General features: G+C 35.1%; 1 protein-coding gene across 1 annotated transcript in view; it reads left to right on the forward strand.

Moving 5' to 3' along the window:
* Positions 1–4,948: 4,948 nt before the first annotated feature.
* Positions 4,949–15,123, forward strand: part of LOC129575939 (uncharacterized) — a 45,369-nt gene continuing 35,194 nt past the window's right edge. The window contains exon 1 of the mRNA XM_055460179.1: positions 4,949–5,121. Coding sequence (XP_055316154.1) covers positions 4,949–5,121 — 173 coding nt within the window. The remainder of the gene's footprint in view (positions 5,122–15,123) is intronic.

Consider the following 15,123-nt stretch of genomic DNA (forward strand, 5'->3'; position numbering starts at 1 on the left):
AAATCGTTTCGCGTCGACAAAAGATGAAATTGGTGATAATTTGAAATCGGGTATTTATGCTATTGAGTGTGGTGTGTGCAAGCGCCGCTATATTGGGCAAACGAAAAGAAGCATAGTGGTTCGATATAGAGAGCATTGCAGTTGTGCGAAAAAGAAGAAAATGTAAGAGTCTGCGTTTGCCAAACATGTAGTAGAGAGTGAGCACGGAACCGATGAAAGTGACCATAGCATCGAACTGATTAAGAATGTCAATAGACAGAGCAGGCTCGATGCGTATGAGAGTTATTACATCGAGAGGGAGACAGCACCATTGAATGCGGAAAGCGGGAACATACAGTCCTGCTTATTTGCATTGATTTGATGCGGCGAATATTTTGTTGTTGCTTAGTCTTTTTGCAAAAGACGCACCATGGGCGGAATTTATGCCGTGTGTGTGTGTGTGTGTGTGTGTGTGTGTGCGGAACATCGAGGTTTTTCACGGTTACCGCGGAACCGATAAGAGATAACAGCTTGATGTTTTCGGCAAGTGTTGTGGTACTCTGAGGTTTTCTATCATAGATATAGTGCCACAATACATTTCAAATGTAAGTCATTTGACACATAGCAGCCAATGCCATCTCAATTCCAATTTTTAAATGAAAATTAAAAAAAAAAATCTGGGGAAAAATCGATTATTCCGCAGTAGCTATCTCATATGCTTTAACAATGTTTGACGTTAGAAGTTCTTTTTCAAATACAAAATATTTTTGAATTTTATAAACCGTTCACTTTATGCACATTCCTAAGTATAAAGAACAACTTTATTTTACTATCCCGAGATATAATCATATTCTTACCTTTTTCATTAAAAAAAATTCAAATCTATGTCGCTCGTTTGCGCTTGGCTCTGTTACAATCTGACGGTGGCTTTTGAAAAATGGAAAGTTAGAAGTCCTTTAATTAATTATGTACTATGCGTACAAGCATTCAAAAAATTTTGTACTTCATTCCTGTGGATTTTATGAAACTGGTATAGAACCGCATTTTGGGCCAGATTGTAACAGTGCCTTCGCGCTCACCCATTTATATATTTTCCATACCACACAAATTGTGATGACATCTTGAAAGTTGATAGATCTATCGACTAGATCGAGAGGAGAGTATGTGAAAAAATTCTAATATATTTTGAAAGAGGAGAGTATGATTTCTGTTGATTCTATCTGCGTTAAAAGGAAGTATGTTGGCATCCCGTCTAGCCTCCGCGGTTTTTCACGGTTACCGCGGAACTGATAAAAGATAACAACATGGTGTCTTCGGCAAAATTGTAGTACTCGAAGTCTTTTATAACATTGCTGAAGACATCTATCTCTTATCTCTTATCAGTTGCGCGCAAATCGCGCACATAAAAAAGCAAATTTTATATAGAACTTTTTTTTTCTTATCATTTTTCGCGCTTTTCGCGGAACTGATAAGAGATAAGAGATAACTGACTTCAGCAATGTTAACGCCTTTCTCCATTTCTCTTACTCGCCTTTAACCATTTTTGAGTCGGAAGAAACTTACTCTTCTCTTTCATAACAAAGTCAGATGAACTTACTCTCCTCTCGATCTAGTCAATAGAGATGTGGTAAACGCTTCATCGTATCGATGTTGTATTTGATGGCAGTACATTGTGTCACAGTCTGACTACTTGTTGTCAAAACATATACATTTAAAATGTATCGTCCCTAATAGAGTATGGAGATGTCTTCACTTGCGTTGTTAATGTGATTCGTGTGGTATATGAAAATGCCACCCAAGTACAGTCAGTCAAAAAAGTATTCGGCCACCTGTAAACAATTTTTTTTTCTTCATATTTCTGTGCAATAATTATTCAAAGTCGATTCAATTCATGTTTATTTATTAAACTTGAAGTATATTCTTTATTATTAATAGGCTATTAATAGGCTAGCATATTTAGAATATTAATCACATTTTAGAATGTTTTTGGGACCTTTTTCAGTGAGATACTTAAATTTGACGCAAAAAAGTATTCGGTCAAACATCAATATTGCATGATTTTTTAAGAAAAAAGAGAATATTAAATATTTTGTTGGGTTTCCTTTTGCGCGACGAACCGTCTGCATTCTACGTGGCATTGAATCGACCAAATTTTTGGTCACAGTCGTTGGGATTTTGGCCCATTCGGATACAATCGTGGCTTTCAACTCAGCTATGCTACTGATGCTGATTTGGCGTATTTTTCGATCCAAATGGTCCCACAAATGTTCAATAGGATTGATGTCAGGTGTCAATCAATCTTTTTGGACAACCATTCCTTCACACTTCCTGTGGTATTGGTTGTAATATGACCATACTACTACCGATACATTTTTGTGACATAGTAATATCGCACAGCACAGCAGAGCAGATACAATATATACAAAATCGCCACTTTCACCAATAGTAATAATAATGATGGTAATTTGACAGATCACTATTGGTATATGTGAATCATATTAATTCCTTAAACACCAATTTTCCGACACCCGAAGCAGTCATGCAACCCCATACCATCACGGAACCGCCGCCATGCTTCACGGTTGGCGTTAGGTTTTTTGGCTGTAACTCCGTGCTTGGTTTTCGCCACACTTCGGCTCGAAAGTTCGATGAAAATACCTCAAACTTACTTTAATCCGACCATATCACCTTATTCCAGTACGATTGAGGTGTGTTTGCATGACGAATAGCGAATTCCAAACGCTTGGCCTTATTAGCCGAACTCACCAAACATTTTTTCCGTGCGATCCGATCATTGTACCCATGTTTTTTCAGAACATTTCTTACTTTTTGTGGTGTAACTTCAACATTTTCAGTGCCAGCGATGCTGCAATTTTTGGTGCCGAATCCTTTGGATTTATTTTGGTTTTTCGGACTATTTTAGTTTTCAGCCGATCTCTGATCTTCAACGGCCGGTCCGATCTTGTTTTGTTCAGTATTCTGCCACTTGTTTTATACTTTTTGATGATTGAGTTTATGGTTGATCGTAGTTTTGAACCATAAGGCGATAGCATGAATGAAAATGCGGCAGAAAAAATCAGCAAAAGCCTTAAATGTTCCAAACGCTTTGGATTGATGGCGCTGTCAGAAGCTCTCTGAAGCACATTAGAAGTGGTGAATGTGATTATGACAGATAATATTTGTGTTTACGTTTAGAATCGTTGACTGTCAAAGTAGAGAATGTTCTGTCAATATAAACCAAAATACCAACATGGCGGGCTGAAATGCTGTCATGGCGGATATCTTTCTCATTAAACTACACATGAAAATATCTCAAAAACGGCTGGGAAAATCGGCAAAATGGACCGTGGTGTCACTCCCTAAAGGGAGTGTAGACACCCGGCTGTTTTGATGGTCCAAAGTTCAAATCCGGTGGATTTGAGCTCATCCATGGGTTCTCGGGATTTGGCCTGATCCCAGCACTTGCCCTGTGGTGAAATTCCATACAAAACATGAGTTTGACTTGTAAAGATGCTCACAGGAAAGGAAAAGCTGGGAATCAGACCAAATCCTGAGAACCCATGGATCAGCCCGAATCCACTGGATTTGATTTTTGGGCCATCAAACCAGCCAAAGTCCATTTTGCCGATGTATAGTGACACTATAAAATTTGAAACGTGTTTATGCTGTGTTTAGCCGGAGTATTTGGTCAAATTCCTTAAATTTACGCGAAATTCAACTAAATTAATCAATATCCACCCATAATTTCTTAATTTTTTCAATTTGATAACAGTTTCAAATTTTATAGTGTCACTATAAATTTTATAGTTTGTCCCTTTTAGTATCACTTTTCGACGACATTTCCAACGATTTGGTTTTTCAATTTTCCAAATAGTTTTCAATCAAAACAAAACATTAGTTTTAATTGTAAAATGTTGAAAATTCAACCAATCAATGAGAATGGAAACTATAACACATGATGGTCGAAGCGTAGCTGCTCTTATGTCAAAAATTATAAATATAGTGCGCACTTCGTGCGTTGTTATTTATTCCGTGTTCGTCTCTAGCTCGAATGGAAACGGAAACGAATTAGTTGCGTTGAATTATTGTAATATTTTCATGTATTTCAACGTAAATTAAAAAGTTCTTACATTGGGTTAGGTACATTTTTTGAATTGCATAGAAAAGTTCATGTCAAGCGGATTTGTTTTCATTATTTAGTACAAACAAAAAACTCGTCTTTAGAACAAGAATCAAATGATGACACACGTACTTACAGCATAAATATGTGGATGAATGAACAAATATAATGTAATATTTTGTAATAGTTTTTGATAATCATCACTGTATTACATGCAGTAGACTAAAACAGAATATTTGCATAAAAAAAATTAAAATTGTGTTTTGTGTGAAGACAAGACACTGATGTAGTAGCATCATCTTTTGAAAGTGAAACGAAAAGTATCTGACTTTTACATTTAAGTATTATGTCACACATACGGATACTTTAACATTATTTTCATTCGAATAGGACCCAACCTTCTTTGTATTATGAATATTAAAGTACGTGCAGTGCAGCGCCTTTCAATGTAAAAATAATACAATTGGAGGATGGCAAACGGGTGTTCTCTGTACTTTAATAGCTATTAATTGGTTTTTATGAAATGTTGAGGATGAAAACAAAATATGAGAAATGAAAATATAAAATTGAAACTTGCCTTTGATAGAAACGAATCAAAGGAAAAGTGTAAATAAAAATAAATCGAATAATTTATTTCATTATGTAAACATTCATGACAAAATATTTTTCATTTGTTCAAAAATATGATTTATTTTATGGTTTATTATTTCTCTTCTCCTTTCTCTTTTTGCGTATTGTATCGTCATTTTTTAAATCTAAATATCGACATTTTATGAGCTACACAAAATAATATATATTGAATAAATTTTTCAACTAATTCACATTTTTGAAAAACTTCTCCTCCCTGCCATGGTGGTGTATGCGTCTGCTCATGATTCAGGTTCGATATCTGTTGCCCCAGAAAATATAACTGTTACATTTTTAAATCCAACGTCGGTAAAAATATCGTGGCAAACATCGGTAGATCAGCATGCAATACCAGTGGACAAATATGATGTTACGTACAAACCTACCGATGCTAGGTAAGAATCTTTTGAAATTCTATTTTGTGGTTTCATGTGTTTTGTTATAATTTTTATTGTTATTGTAGTTAATTTTCATTGTTATTGAAATTGTCAGTGACGTCTCATGGATGGAAAATGAAGTCAAGACTTTACAAATGTAAAAGCACTATGAATTGAATCCATTTTTATATTTAGGGTCATGTACTCGAATGTGAGGCACTTTTTTTCTTTGGACCATAAAGGCGTCAAAAATTTGAAATTTTCGACATCTGATGGCACTCTTCTGTAGAGGAAGGAAAATCCTAACTTAGGAAATTCACAATTTTTCAAAATTTAGATTTTTCTCCAAAAAAATTTCAAATTTTCAAACATGATGATTTTTTGACTTTTTCAAAACTGTACTCTAATGTGAGCCACCCCCAAAATTCATCCAAAAAATGCATAAATATCCACTTAAATCATTTTAAATGTTGAATCAACAATCCTTTAAGACAAATAAATGAAGATATGAGCAAACAAAAATTACACTCGAATGTGAGATCCATCGATTTCAAACCCCAAAAAATTAAAAAAACCATCAATTGCAATGCATTTTTTTGTATATTAATCGTTCAGAAATGAAAAATAAATGAAAATTGTGACAAAAAAAAATAACAAAAAAACTTATTCATTATCGAATTCTTCTTCACAAAGACTGGCTCACATTCGAGTACAAGCGTGATTTCGCGCTGACTGACGCTACACCTACACAATTTGAGCAAATCACAAATTCCCTTCGGATTATTGAAAATAGAGATGAAACCAACACCTTGTTTATATTTACCTTTAAAATCGTCGAAAAAATCACACAAAATAACGGTTTATATGATGATAAGGAAAAACTTTTTGAAAAAAAATTTTATCACTTCTTTATTTGAGTAACAAAACGTATGTGAATCTGGGTGTTTGATATTAGAAAAACAAGAAATAGTCAAAAGAAACCGATGACAGAAATTTTGTTGACATATGTCAACGTTTAGCCCGAAAATTGAAGGTGGTTCACATTAGAGTACGGCTCACATTCGAGTACATGACCCTACTATTAAAAAACACAAAGAGCATTTTGATGAATATCAGTATTTTACGGCAGTTTTCGAGTAAATGCTATATATATTTGAAGCCTTACTTACGTTGAAAATTAACTGTGATTTATTGCTGCAATGCGCTTTTTATTGAATATATTCAATATATACACTACCGTGCAAAAGTTTGGAACCACTAGGTATTTTTCACACAAATTGACCATTTTTGGTGGACTCATTAACTTATTTCGGAAACACCTGCATTCTTGATAATTTGTGCATAGTTTCTACAACGTTTCGATAGTAAAACACAGAGGTTTCATCAAAAAATATTCATGAATTTCAAAAATATAGCAATTTGAATTTGTACTGTGTGAAAAATGATCAAATTTATATGAAGATTAAAACAGATCAAATTCTAATTGATATATTTTTTAAGTACGTGAATACTTTTTGATGAAACCTCTGTGATTTACTATTGAAACATCGTAGAAACTATGCACAAAATATCAAGAGTGCAGGTGTTTCCGAAATATGTTAATGAGTCCACCAAAAATGGTCAATTTGTTTGAAAAATACCTAGTGGTTCCAAACTTTTGCACGGTAGTGTATTTAGTATATATACAAATGCGTTTGGCTAATTCGATTCCTTTCATGTCACGCTACAGATTTACATTTTGCCGCAACACATTAATATTGTAACGAAGAGCCAAAGTAATGCTATTACAATTGTTATGCAAAAATCACAGCCGGCGACAGCAGGCGCGAGTGACGAAAGCACCTCTGTGCTGAAAGTCGAACTCGCCTATATTTACACGCAATTTCGAACTTTTTTCCTAAGAGGCCATCTGGTATGAATGAAGTATCGCTAGAAAGCCCCTGGCTCATAGGTCCAGAAAATGCATTCAAACTTGAGAATCGACCAACCGCCTCCATAGAAATAGCCACTCGAAAATTATGTACAATTATCAGTTTTTCCCATTTAGCGGGTATTGAACGCGTCCGTTCATCTTGAAACATGTTTTTCCTGAGTCTACTCGTCGAGACCTTTCCAACAAGCCCAAGAACGTCGAAATCGGACAATCCGTTCATGAGTTATGAAGATTTAAAAAAAAAAAATTGGCGTCTCCACCAATTATTCTGAGATGATATTTTTTCTGTCCGTCTGTCCGTAGTTTTTGCCCGATCTTTTTTAAACTTTCAGACTTTTGAAGTATATCAAAAACTAAGACTTTTTTGTTCCGCCATTTTTTGATTTGGCCGGCCTTTGAAAATTCAAAATATGGCCGTCTTTCCAATGATCACTGTGCCTAATCCAGTGAACCGATTTCAATCTTTTGGGTATCGTTGGAAAGGTCTTGAGGCCAGCTATCAAATGACATCTATTTTAATTTGAAAAAATTGAGTTGGCATGTCTTATGGGCAGAAACCCGAAAAAATGGTCACCTGGCCTTGCATAAATCGGCCATTTTATCGAAAACGGCTCCGACGATTTTTTTAAAAATTCTCTGAAATTTAGCCCCAAGTTAGAGCTAAACTTTGTCATATAGCTTATATCTGGGAAATCTCTGTGTTTCGAGATATAGCCATTAGAAGTTGGAAAAAACTTGAAAAATCGACAAAAATCAACTAAAACTCTTTTTGTTGCCGTTAACAAGGGCAAAATCATAACCAAAGTGTTTTTGCGTTCAGATGAATAAAATTTCTTCAGATACCAGCCCCTCAACAAGTCCACGCAATCAACAATAAACACAAAAAAGTACTTTTCATCAAAACTATCTAGCTCATATGCTATAGCAATGTTTGACGTTTAGAACTGCTGTGGAAACTTTGTTGGGAGCGCCACCAACCACAAATCTCTGTGAAAGTAAAGTCTTTGTGTGTACGTTCGTGTTAATGCAAAGAGTCTATGTGTGCGTTGTACAATGTACACAGAGGTGTTGGTTCGTTTGAACGTCGCATCCAACGTCGCATCATGTTAGGCGGCGCTATTGATATACTTTGCTTCAATCGTCAACAAAATAATCAAGTATTTCTCCGTTTTGCTTTTCATGAAAAAATCAAAATCAAAATCAAAAAAATTCATAATGAAAAAACTAAACATGTGATAGTTTTCTTCTTAGTATAAAAGCGATATGTAATTTCATCAAAACAAAATGTAATTTCATCTATCTGTCCAAAAACCAAATTTTATTTAGCGAAAAAAAATTTAAATTTTTTTTCCTCCGGTGTACGACTCGAACTCGAGTCCACACGCTCATAAGTCTGATTTTGCTTCATTCAAAAAGGCGAAAATGCTGGTTTTTAACTACAACATTTCATGTTTCATTTTCTTTGGCTCAATACACACCACTTTGTGTTTGTTAAGTGTTAGTTGTTTTTGTTGAAAAAAAAATGTCGGGTACAAAACAACTGATATCAAATAAAAAAAACTTCTTTCGGAATAATTCCTCGTGACGAAAGCGAACACAAAACAGCTGATATCAATTTTAAAAAACCATTTCGGAGCGATTTGGATTTGCTTCTTTTGCATTCTTTCAACTAATTTTTGAATCGCTCCGTAATGATTTTTTAAAATTGATATCAGCTGTTTTGTGCTCGCTTTCGTCACGAGGAATTACTTCGAAAGAAGTTTTTTTATTTGATTTAGCATTACCGGTAATGTGTTACAATTGTAATAGCTATTACTTGACCCGTCCGGTACAATATTAACATGTTACCCAACATTTACGGTAATAAAATTCTGGAAGTGGGTTTTGGTGGATCTTCAGGATGGATCAGACTGGGTTTGACAATGCCCTGGTCCATCCTGAGGATTCACTTCCAGAAGCAGGAGTGGTTTTGAACAATCCTAAAGATCCACCAAAACCCACTTCCAGAATTTTACTACCGTAAATGTTAGGTAACATGTTAATATTGTAACGGACGCGTCAAGTAATAGCTATTACAATTGTAATGCCAAAATTTGACACGTAATGCTACTACCTATTACATTTTTAATCCGGTAAATCTGTATGTCACGCATTGAATTTCATTTGAATGGGCAAGCGGAATAATGAAACGTAATTCTGTTTTTAAATGAAGTGCCTCTGAGAAAAATTTTCAGTAAAAAAGCCCCACAAAAATATTGTCTGAATAAGATTTTCATACAAATTTTTATCAGACAATATTTTTGTGGGGCTTTTTTACTGAAAAATTTTCTCAGAGGCACTTCATTTGAAAACAGAATTACGTTTCATTATTCCGCTTGCCCATTCATTTATAATCCGGTGAAAACAATTGCCAACGTGCAGTGACCCGATTTTCAAGTATTACTTGCATTGACTAATACATACGCTTACCACAGTCATTTTTTAATTCAAAATTCAAATATTATTGTTCCATCACACAACACGACAATGTTTGACAATGTTTGACATCAATGCAGTTCCAATGCGTTGCCGTCAAAATGTGTGGCGTTGTTGGTTTGACGTTTAATGAGCGAGACTATCCCGTGCCGGTATTCTAAGTCATTCCACCAAAATCGTTCGGAATTATTTTTTTCGTACATAAGACCATATAGACCAAGAGCAGTTGAACAAAGTACACACAGAAGAAAAAATATAAAAGACTACACAGTAAGATCAATCAAAACAGGATTTATGCGACAAATCATGTAAAATGATAAAATATCGTGTAAATTCAAATAAAACAATGAATTGGTCAATACTATTACCCGATACACGGATCTGTCAAACGTATTATGCGTCATCTTTGAAACATTGAAAATTACACGATATTTTACACGTTTTTAACGTTTTACACGATTTGTCGCATAAATCCAGTTTTGATTGATCTTACTGTGTAGTTTTTTATATTTTTTCTTCTGTGTGTACTATAAATACAAGCCTCATGTCAGATAATGGAATTGTAGGTGCACATTGATGCCAATATTCAAAATATCAATTTGTTTTATCTTCATTTGATACACATCACAATATCTGCTCGTTGATAACAAGAAAAAAAATTGCTTCACTTTTCGCTCAAGCTTCATGTCAGATTTTTTGTATACTGCTAAATTTGCACAAGAATAATTCAAACACAAAAAATCTGCTCCAAACATTGTACACAACATTTTTTATTTCACATCAAAGTCTCATTCAATTCAAAGAAGTGTGGTTATGTGTTTGTAATACATTTTATCCATTTTGACATGATTACAACATAACCTCATTGTTGATTATTAACGCTGTATCACCAATTTGTCGTTTTATGAGATACTTCATTGCTTTTACTCCCGCTTCTACAAGTCCGTTGAAGTGTGGGCTTGCCGGTGGTGTAAAATGCCAATTTATTTCAAGATGCAGCAATTCGTTGTTTATCATTTGGTTAAACTGCTCTTATTCGATGCTAGATAATTCATTCAGAATTTTGTTCGCTTTTACGAAGTTTGGTCCGTTGTCTGAATGAATGTCTGATACGCGCCCACGACGCGAAACAAATCTTCGAAAAGCCTCTACAAAACTTTCCGCCGTTAAATCGCCAACAAATTCGATGTGTATTGCCTTCGTGACGAAGCATACAAATATTGCGATGTAACCGTTGACTATTTTTGCGTTTCGTAATTTTGAAGTTTTCACTCGAAAGTCGACCGCGCATTCCAAAAACGCCTTTTCCGTCTTTTTAACCCTAGCTGTAGGTAAATTCGCCATAAATTGCTGTAAAACTCTCGGTTTTTGTTTCGCACAAACTACGCATTTTCTTAGTTCTTTTTTTATCGTAGTTTTGCTGCGTATGACCCAAAACTTGTGCCGAATGCATGCTTCGGTCACCTTTGGTCCGCCGTGTAGAGCATCTTGGTGATACTCTCTGATCACCAACGTCGTTAATTCACTATTTTTTGGAAGCACGATTTGATGCTTCATGTCGGAGGGGATGCTTGCGTTTTGCAATCTCCCTCCGACATGTAATACGCCCCCGTGATCCAAAAAGGTACACTGTGTGCGCACTCGTTTTTTTGACGTTTTCTCGACGGGTTGACGCCTCGATTTATTCCAATTTTGTATTTTCGCCAACGAAGAATGAATGTTACCATGTCTGGTTGATCCATTTTACCAATTGCGAGTTGTGCATTTAGCGAAAGACCATTCGATGATTTTTTTGATGCGTTATACACCGATCGTACTTGCGTCGTTGAGCTTTGCTTCAGTACGGCGTGGTGTGGCACATAGTACGCTATCGCAGGCACATTCGTCATTTTTTTCATGTGCCCACACTCGATTGCTTCTTTTATTGCATCAATGCTTAAAAGTTAGTGATTTGAATGTTTTTTTTTCTATTTTCCAAATACAAATTAAAAGTTTACCAACCCTAACAAATAGGATTAAATAAGATCGAGTATAAAAAAGTAATTTCATCAATATAAACTAAATTTTTTTTTCTTTTGCCGTTTTTCAACCAAATTTACTAAAAATCAATATTGATTTTAATTTGTTGTTAATTGAATATTCTATTTGAATTTATTCTTTAATATTTTCTGTAAGTTTCGTTTTAAATAGCATTCTTTAAGGCTGAACATCCTAAGGGGATTTATCTCTCGCGAATGCTGCGAATGCATTCGCATTTCAGAACAAAAATTTGAATATTTGCGAATGCGACGAATACGGCTATGACAGCGAACTTGTGAATACATAATTCATTCGTTCATTCGTGTTTGGGCATGCATTCGCAACGCTGCCGTATGATTTCTATGTAAACATTCGCACTCGCATTCGTGAGAACGTTCGAGAACAGCGAAATACGACTGCTATACGAATGCGAGTGCGAATGTTTGCATAGAAATCATATGGCAGCGTTGCAAATGCATGGCACTGGGCGCGAATTTGTGAGTAAAAATTCTCATGCCAAACCGACATAGAAGCCCCTAGTGAACATCTCAAATGAGTTCGAGAGCGCGTAAATTCGAACTCAAGTTTTGCCGTCAAAGATCGATGGTGCTCTACAATTTTTCACTGTGTGTTTTATATGTAATCAATTTGACATTATATAAGTGTGCGTGGTAGATATTGAGACGTTCATTACGCACCGTTCATATAACATTGATAGTAAATTGATAGCGAGTGCTCTCCAATTCGAAATACCTTCGTTATATATTTATTTTGAAAAATCATAATATATAATTTAACATGGATATAATGTTCATTTTTTCATCTGCGTTGAGTCGATGTTGTTTTTTCAACCTTGCGGTTTTTATGGTTCCATTGTTGTGGTGCCAAATCTAATAATTGTTTGATTCACTTGTTCGCCTCATTTGCTCTAGGTAGCCACGTTAATTTTTTCTGTACTACGCGCCGTTAACTAATAGCCGTCTGAAAATTTAACAATCATTCCTTTTTGTGCTCACGAGCATTTCAATTTCTATGTTTGTACATATTTTCCTATTTATATTGCATGTTTGAAACAGACACGATCCCAACTGACAACTACATTGTCAGTACTTTGACCATTGAAATTTATTTTCTGATCGCATGTCGGAATTTGTCCAACATATTACAAAGACAACGGGTAATTCAAAACCTATCCGATTGGATGAAAAAGAACAACCTCAAAATGACAACAAATGAAAAAGAACAACATTTGTATGTGCTCAAAATCCGATAGATATATAATGCACGTACAATAAATGATAACAATAAACAGTAATGTGTGGGCAAAAGGACACACGCTCCATGTTAACAGATACATATATTTCGAATTGCAATGTGATTAACGATGTTTTGAAACGAAAAACCCATTATTTTCACTTTCCATTGTGTGTGTCATATTCATGCACATCTGGAAAAACATTTAAACACCATGACAAACATGCATATACATAAGAGGAAAGACATTTTACTTGATATTTTGGGCATAGAATTTAATAGTGTTGACTATGGGGTGGACATCCGTTAGATAAGTTAAATCTGTTCGAATCTCTGGAAAACTTTTTGAATTGTCGAGATTACACACTCTGGAAATTGACAGATAAAAAATATTGCCACTTATACGGAAGTTAAATTACATTAAATGATGAACGAACGAAAAAGGTTTGTATTTACATTTTTTGGACGTTTCTCAATGAAGCAGCGGACTTGTCGGCACACTCGTGGATTTAGCATTTCACTTGCTTTGGCGATTCGTGAGTTGCCGAAGCATCATATATGCAGTGCACTCGATATTTAACGTGAAAACCTATATTCCGTACATCGAAGTTGGCCGAGGTATGATTTCGTTTGCGCGTAGCGCGTAAGCAATTCACTTGCGATATATAGTATATAGGGATTCACGTTATATCGCAAGTGAATTGCTTATGCGTTGGTGTAATCTACCACCATGGCATAATTTAAGAAATTTTCAGAACCACCCGTCATTTGAAGTCGTCAAAAAACGCGGGGGCTGCAATTGATTATTATTTAATTTATCAGAAAAATGAAAGATTTGGTTTGTTGCGGATTAATCTAGGGATTAATGTATACTGTTTTAACTTTCGAACCGTGAAACCACTTTTCTAACTTTGTTCGTAAAACCGGTGCCTGAGTGCATATAATGCACTTTAAATGGAAATGTCAGTTTTTTCTTCAATTTTTGTCATAGCATGCAATTGAGTCACTGACTGTCACAATTTCAATATTCTACGTAGTTCAAATAACACTAATGAACGGCGTTTTTGTGCGAGCAAAACGGAGCATACCACATTGAAGCGGACCCTCTCCCGATCTCAAATCCATATTCCGTTTGTCTGGATTACGGAACGACTTAGTGCACTTCGGTTTTATTAAGGTTTTTTCTGAAAATCGACGTTATCTGTTCACATCGGAGGTGTAACTTTCTTCGTAGACTAGCTAACAAACGAACTGGCTCTGAATAGTGGAAGGAATTACTTTTCAAATGCGCTAAAGACCATTGAAATCGGGTGCAGTGGTTAGAAATATGGTTGACAAGTGTTATATTGTATTTGTCATTTTGCAATTTTTCTTTAAAACGTCAACAGCCATCTAGATCTTCGTATGATTTGTACGTTATGAATGGCGTTGTGATGTAACGAAGATATAGGAACCTCGTTTACACGACAATTTTCATACATATTTATAAACCCCAAAAGTGAGCAGAGATGACTTTAGCGCACTCAAGTGCGCTACAGCGCACCCGAATATTTTTGTTGTTTTTTCGTTCTACTTTAGCTTTTTGGCCAGGATTTTTTTTAAATAATATTTTGTGTAACATAACGAAGAAGAGCTTACATTTTCTGCCCCCGGTATTCGCATTGGCTCAATTTCGCAATATTACGCAATTTCTACTTTTGAGCATTTTTTCTTCATATTTTACTAATATAAATGTGGTTTTTCAAAAACTGTTCTTTGTTATGTTACACAAACTATTGATACAAAGTTTTTTTTACCAAAATGGTAAAGTATAACGAAAAAAAAACAAAAAAAAACAACACAAATACTCGGGTGCGCTTAAGTCACCTCTGAAAGTGAGGAGTGAACATTAAAACTAGTCGACTTCATTACCTACCGAATTAAATATACACCAAATTGGGAATGATTTTTGCCAGTTTCAAAGTTTTATCGTAAAAGGCATTGAATTTAGATAAATTTGGCCACAGTCGTCGTATGACCACCAACAAATAAGTAAAAGCTGTACTTAAGCGCTGGCGAACGTAAAAAATCAATTACACTCACCCAATATCAAAACGGGAAAATTCATACTAATTTCGGCAATTCGATGAATTACCGAACGTTTTTTGTGTTTTCGGTAAAATGTCGAATTACCCACAATGTTCCAAAAATGTTGGTAAAATAGCATTTTACCAACTTTATGAATATAATGTCGGCAATTTGACGATTTGCCGAAATCACACACAACATTCGGTAATTTTAAATTCACTGGAAAAAACCTCTAAAGGAGCATTCAAAGAGTGGCGAAACACACTCAATTG

Source organism: Sitodiplosis mosellana, unplaced genomic scaffold, assembly GCF_009176505.1.
Source record: "Sitodiplosis mosellana isolate CC-2019 unplaced genomic scaffold, AAFC_SMos_1.0 Smas_scaffold_6170, whole genome shotgun sequence".
NCBI classification, from domain to species: Eukaryota; Metazoa; Arthropoda; class Insecta; order Diptera; family Cecidomyiidae; genus Sitodiplosis; species Sitodiplosis mosellana.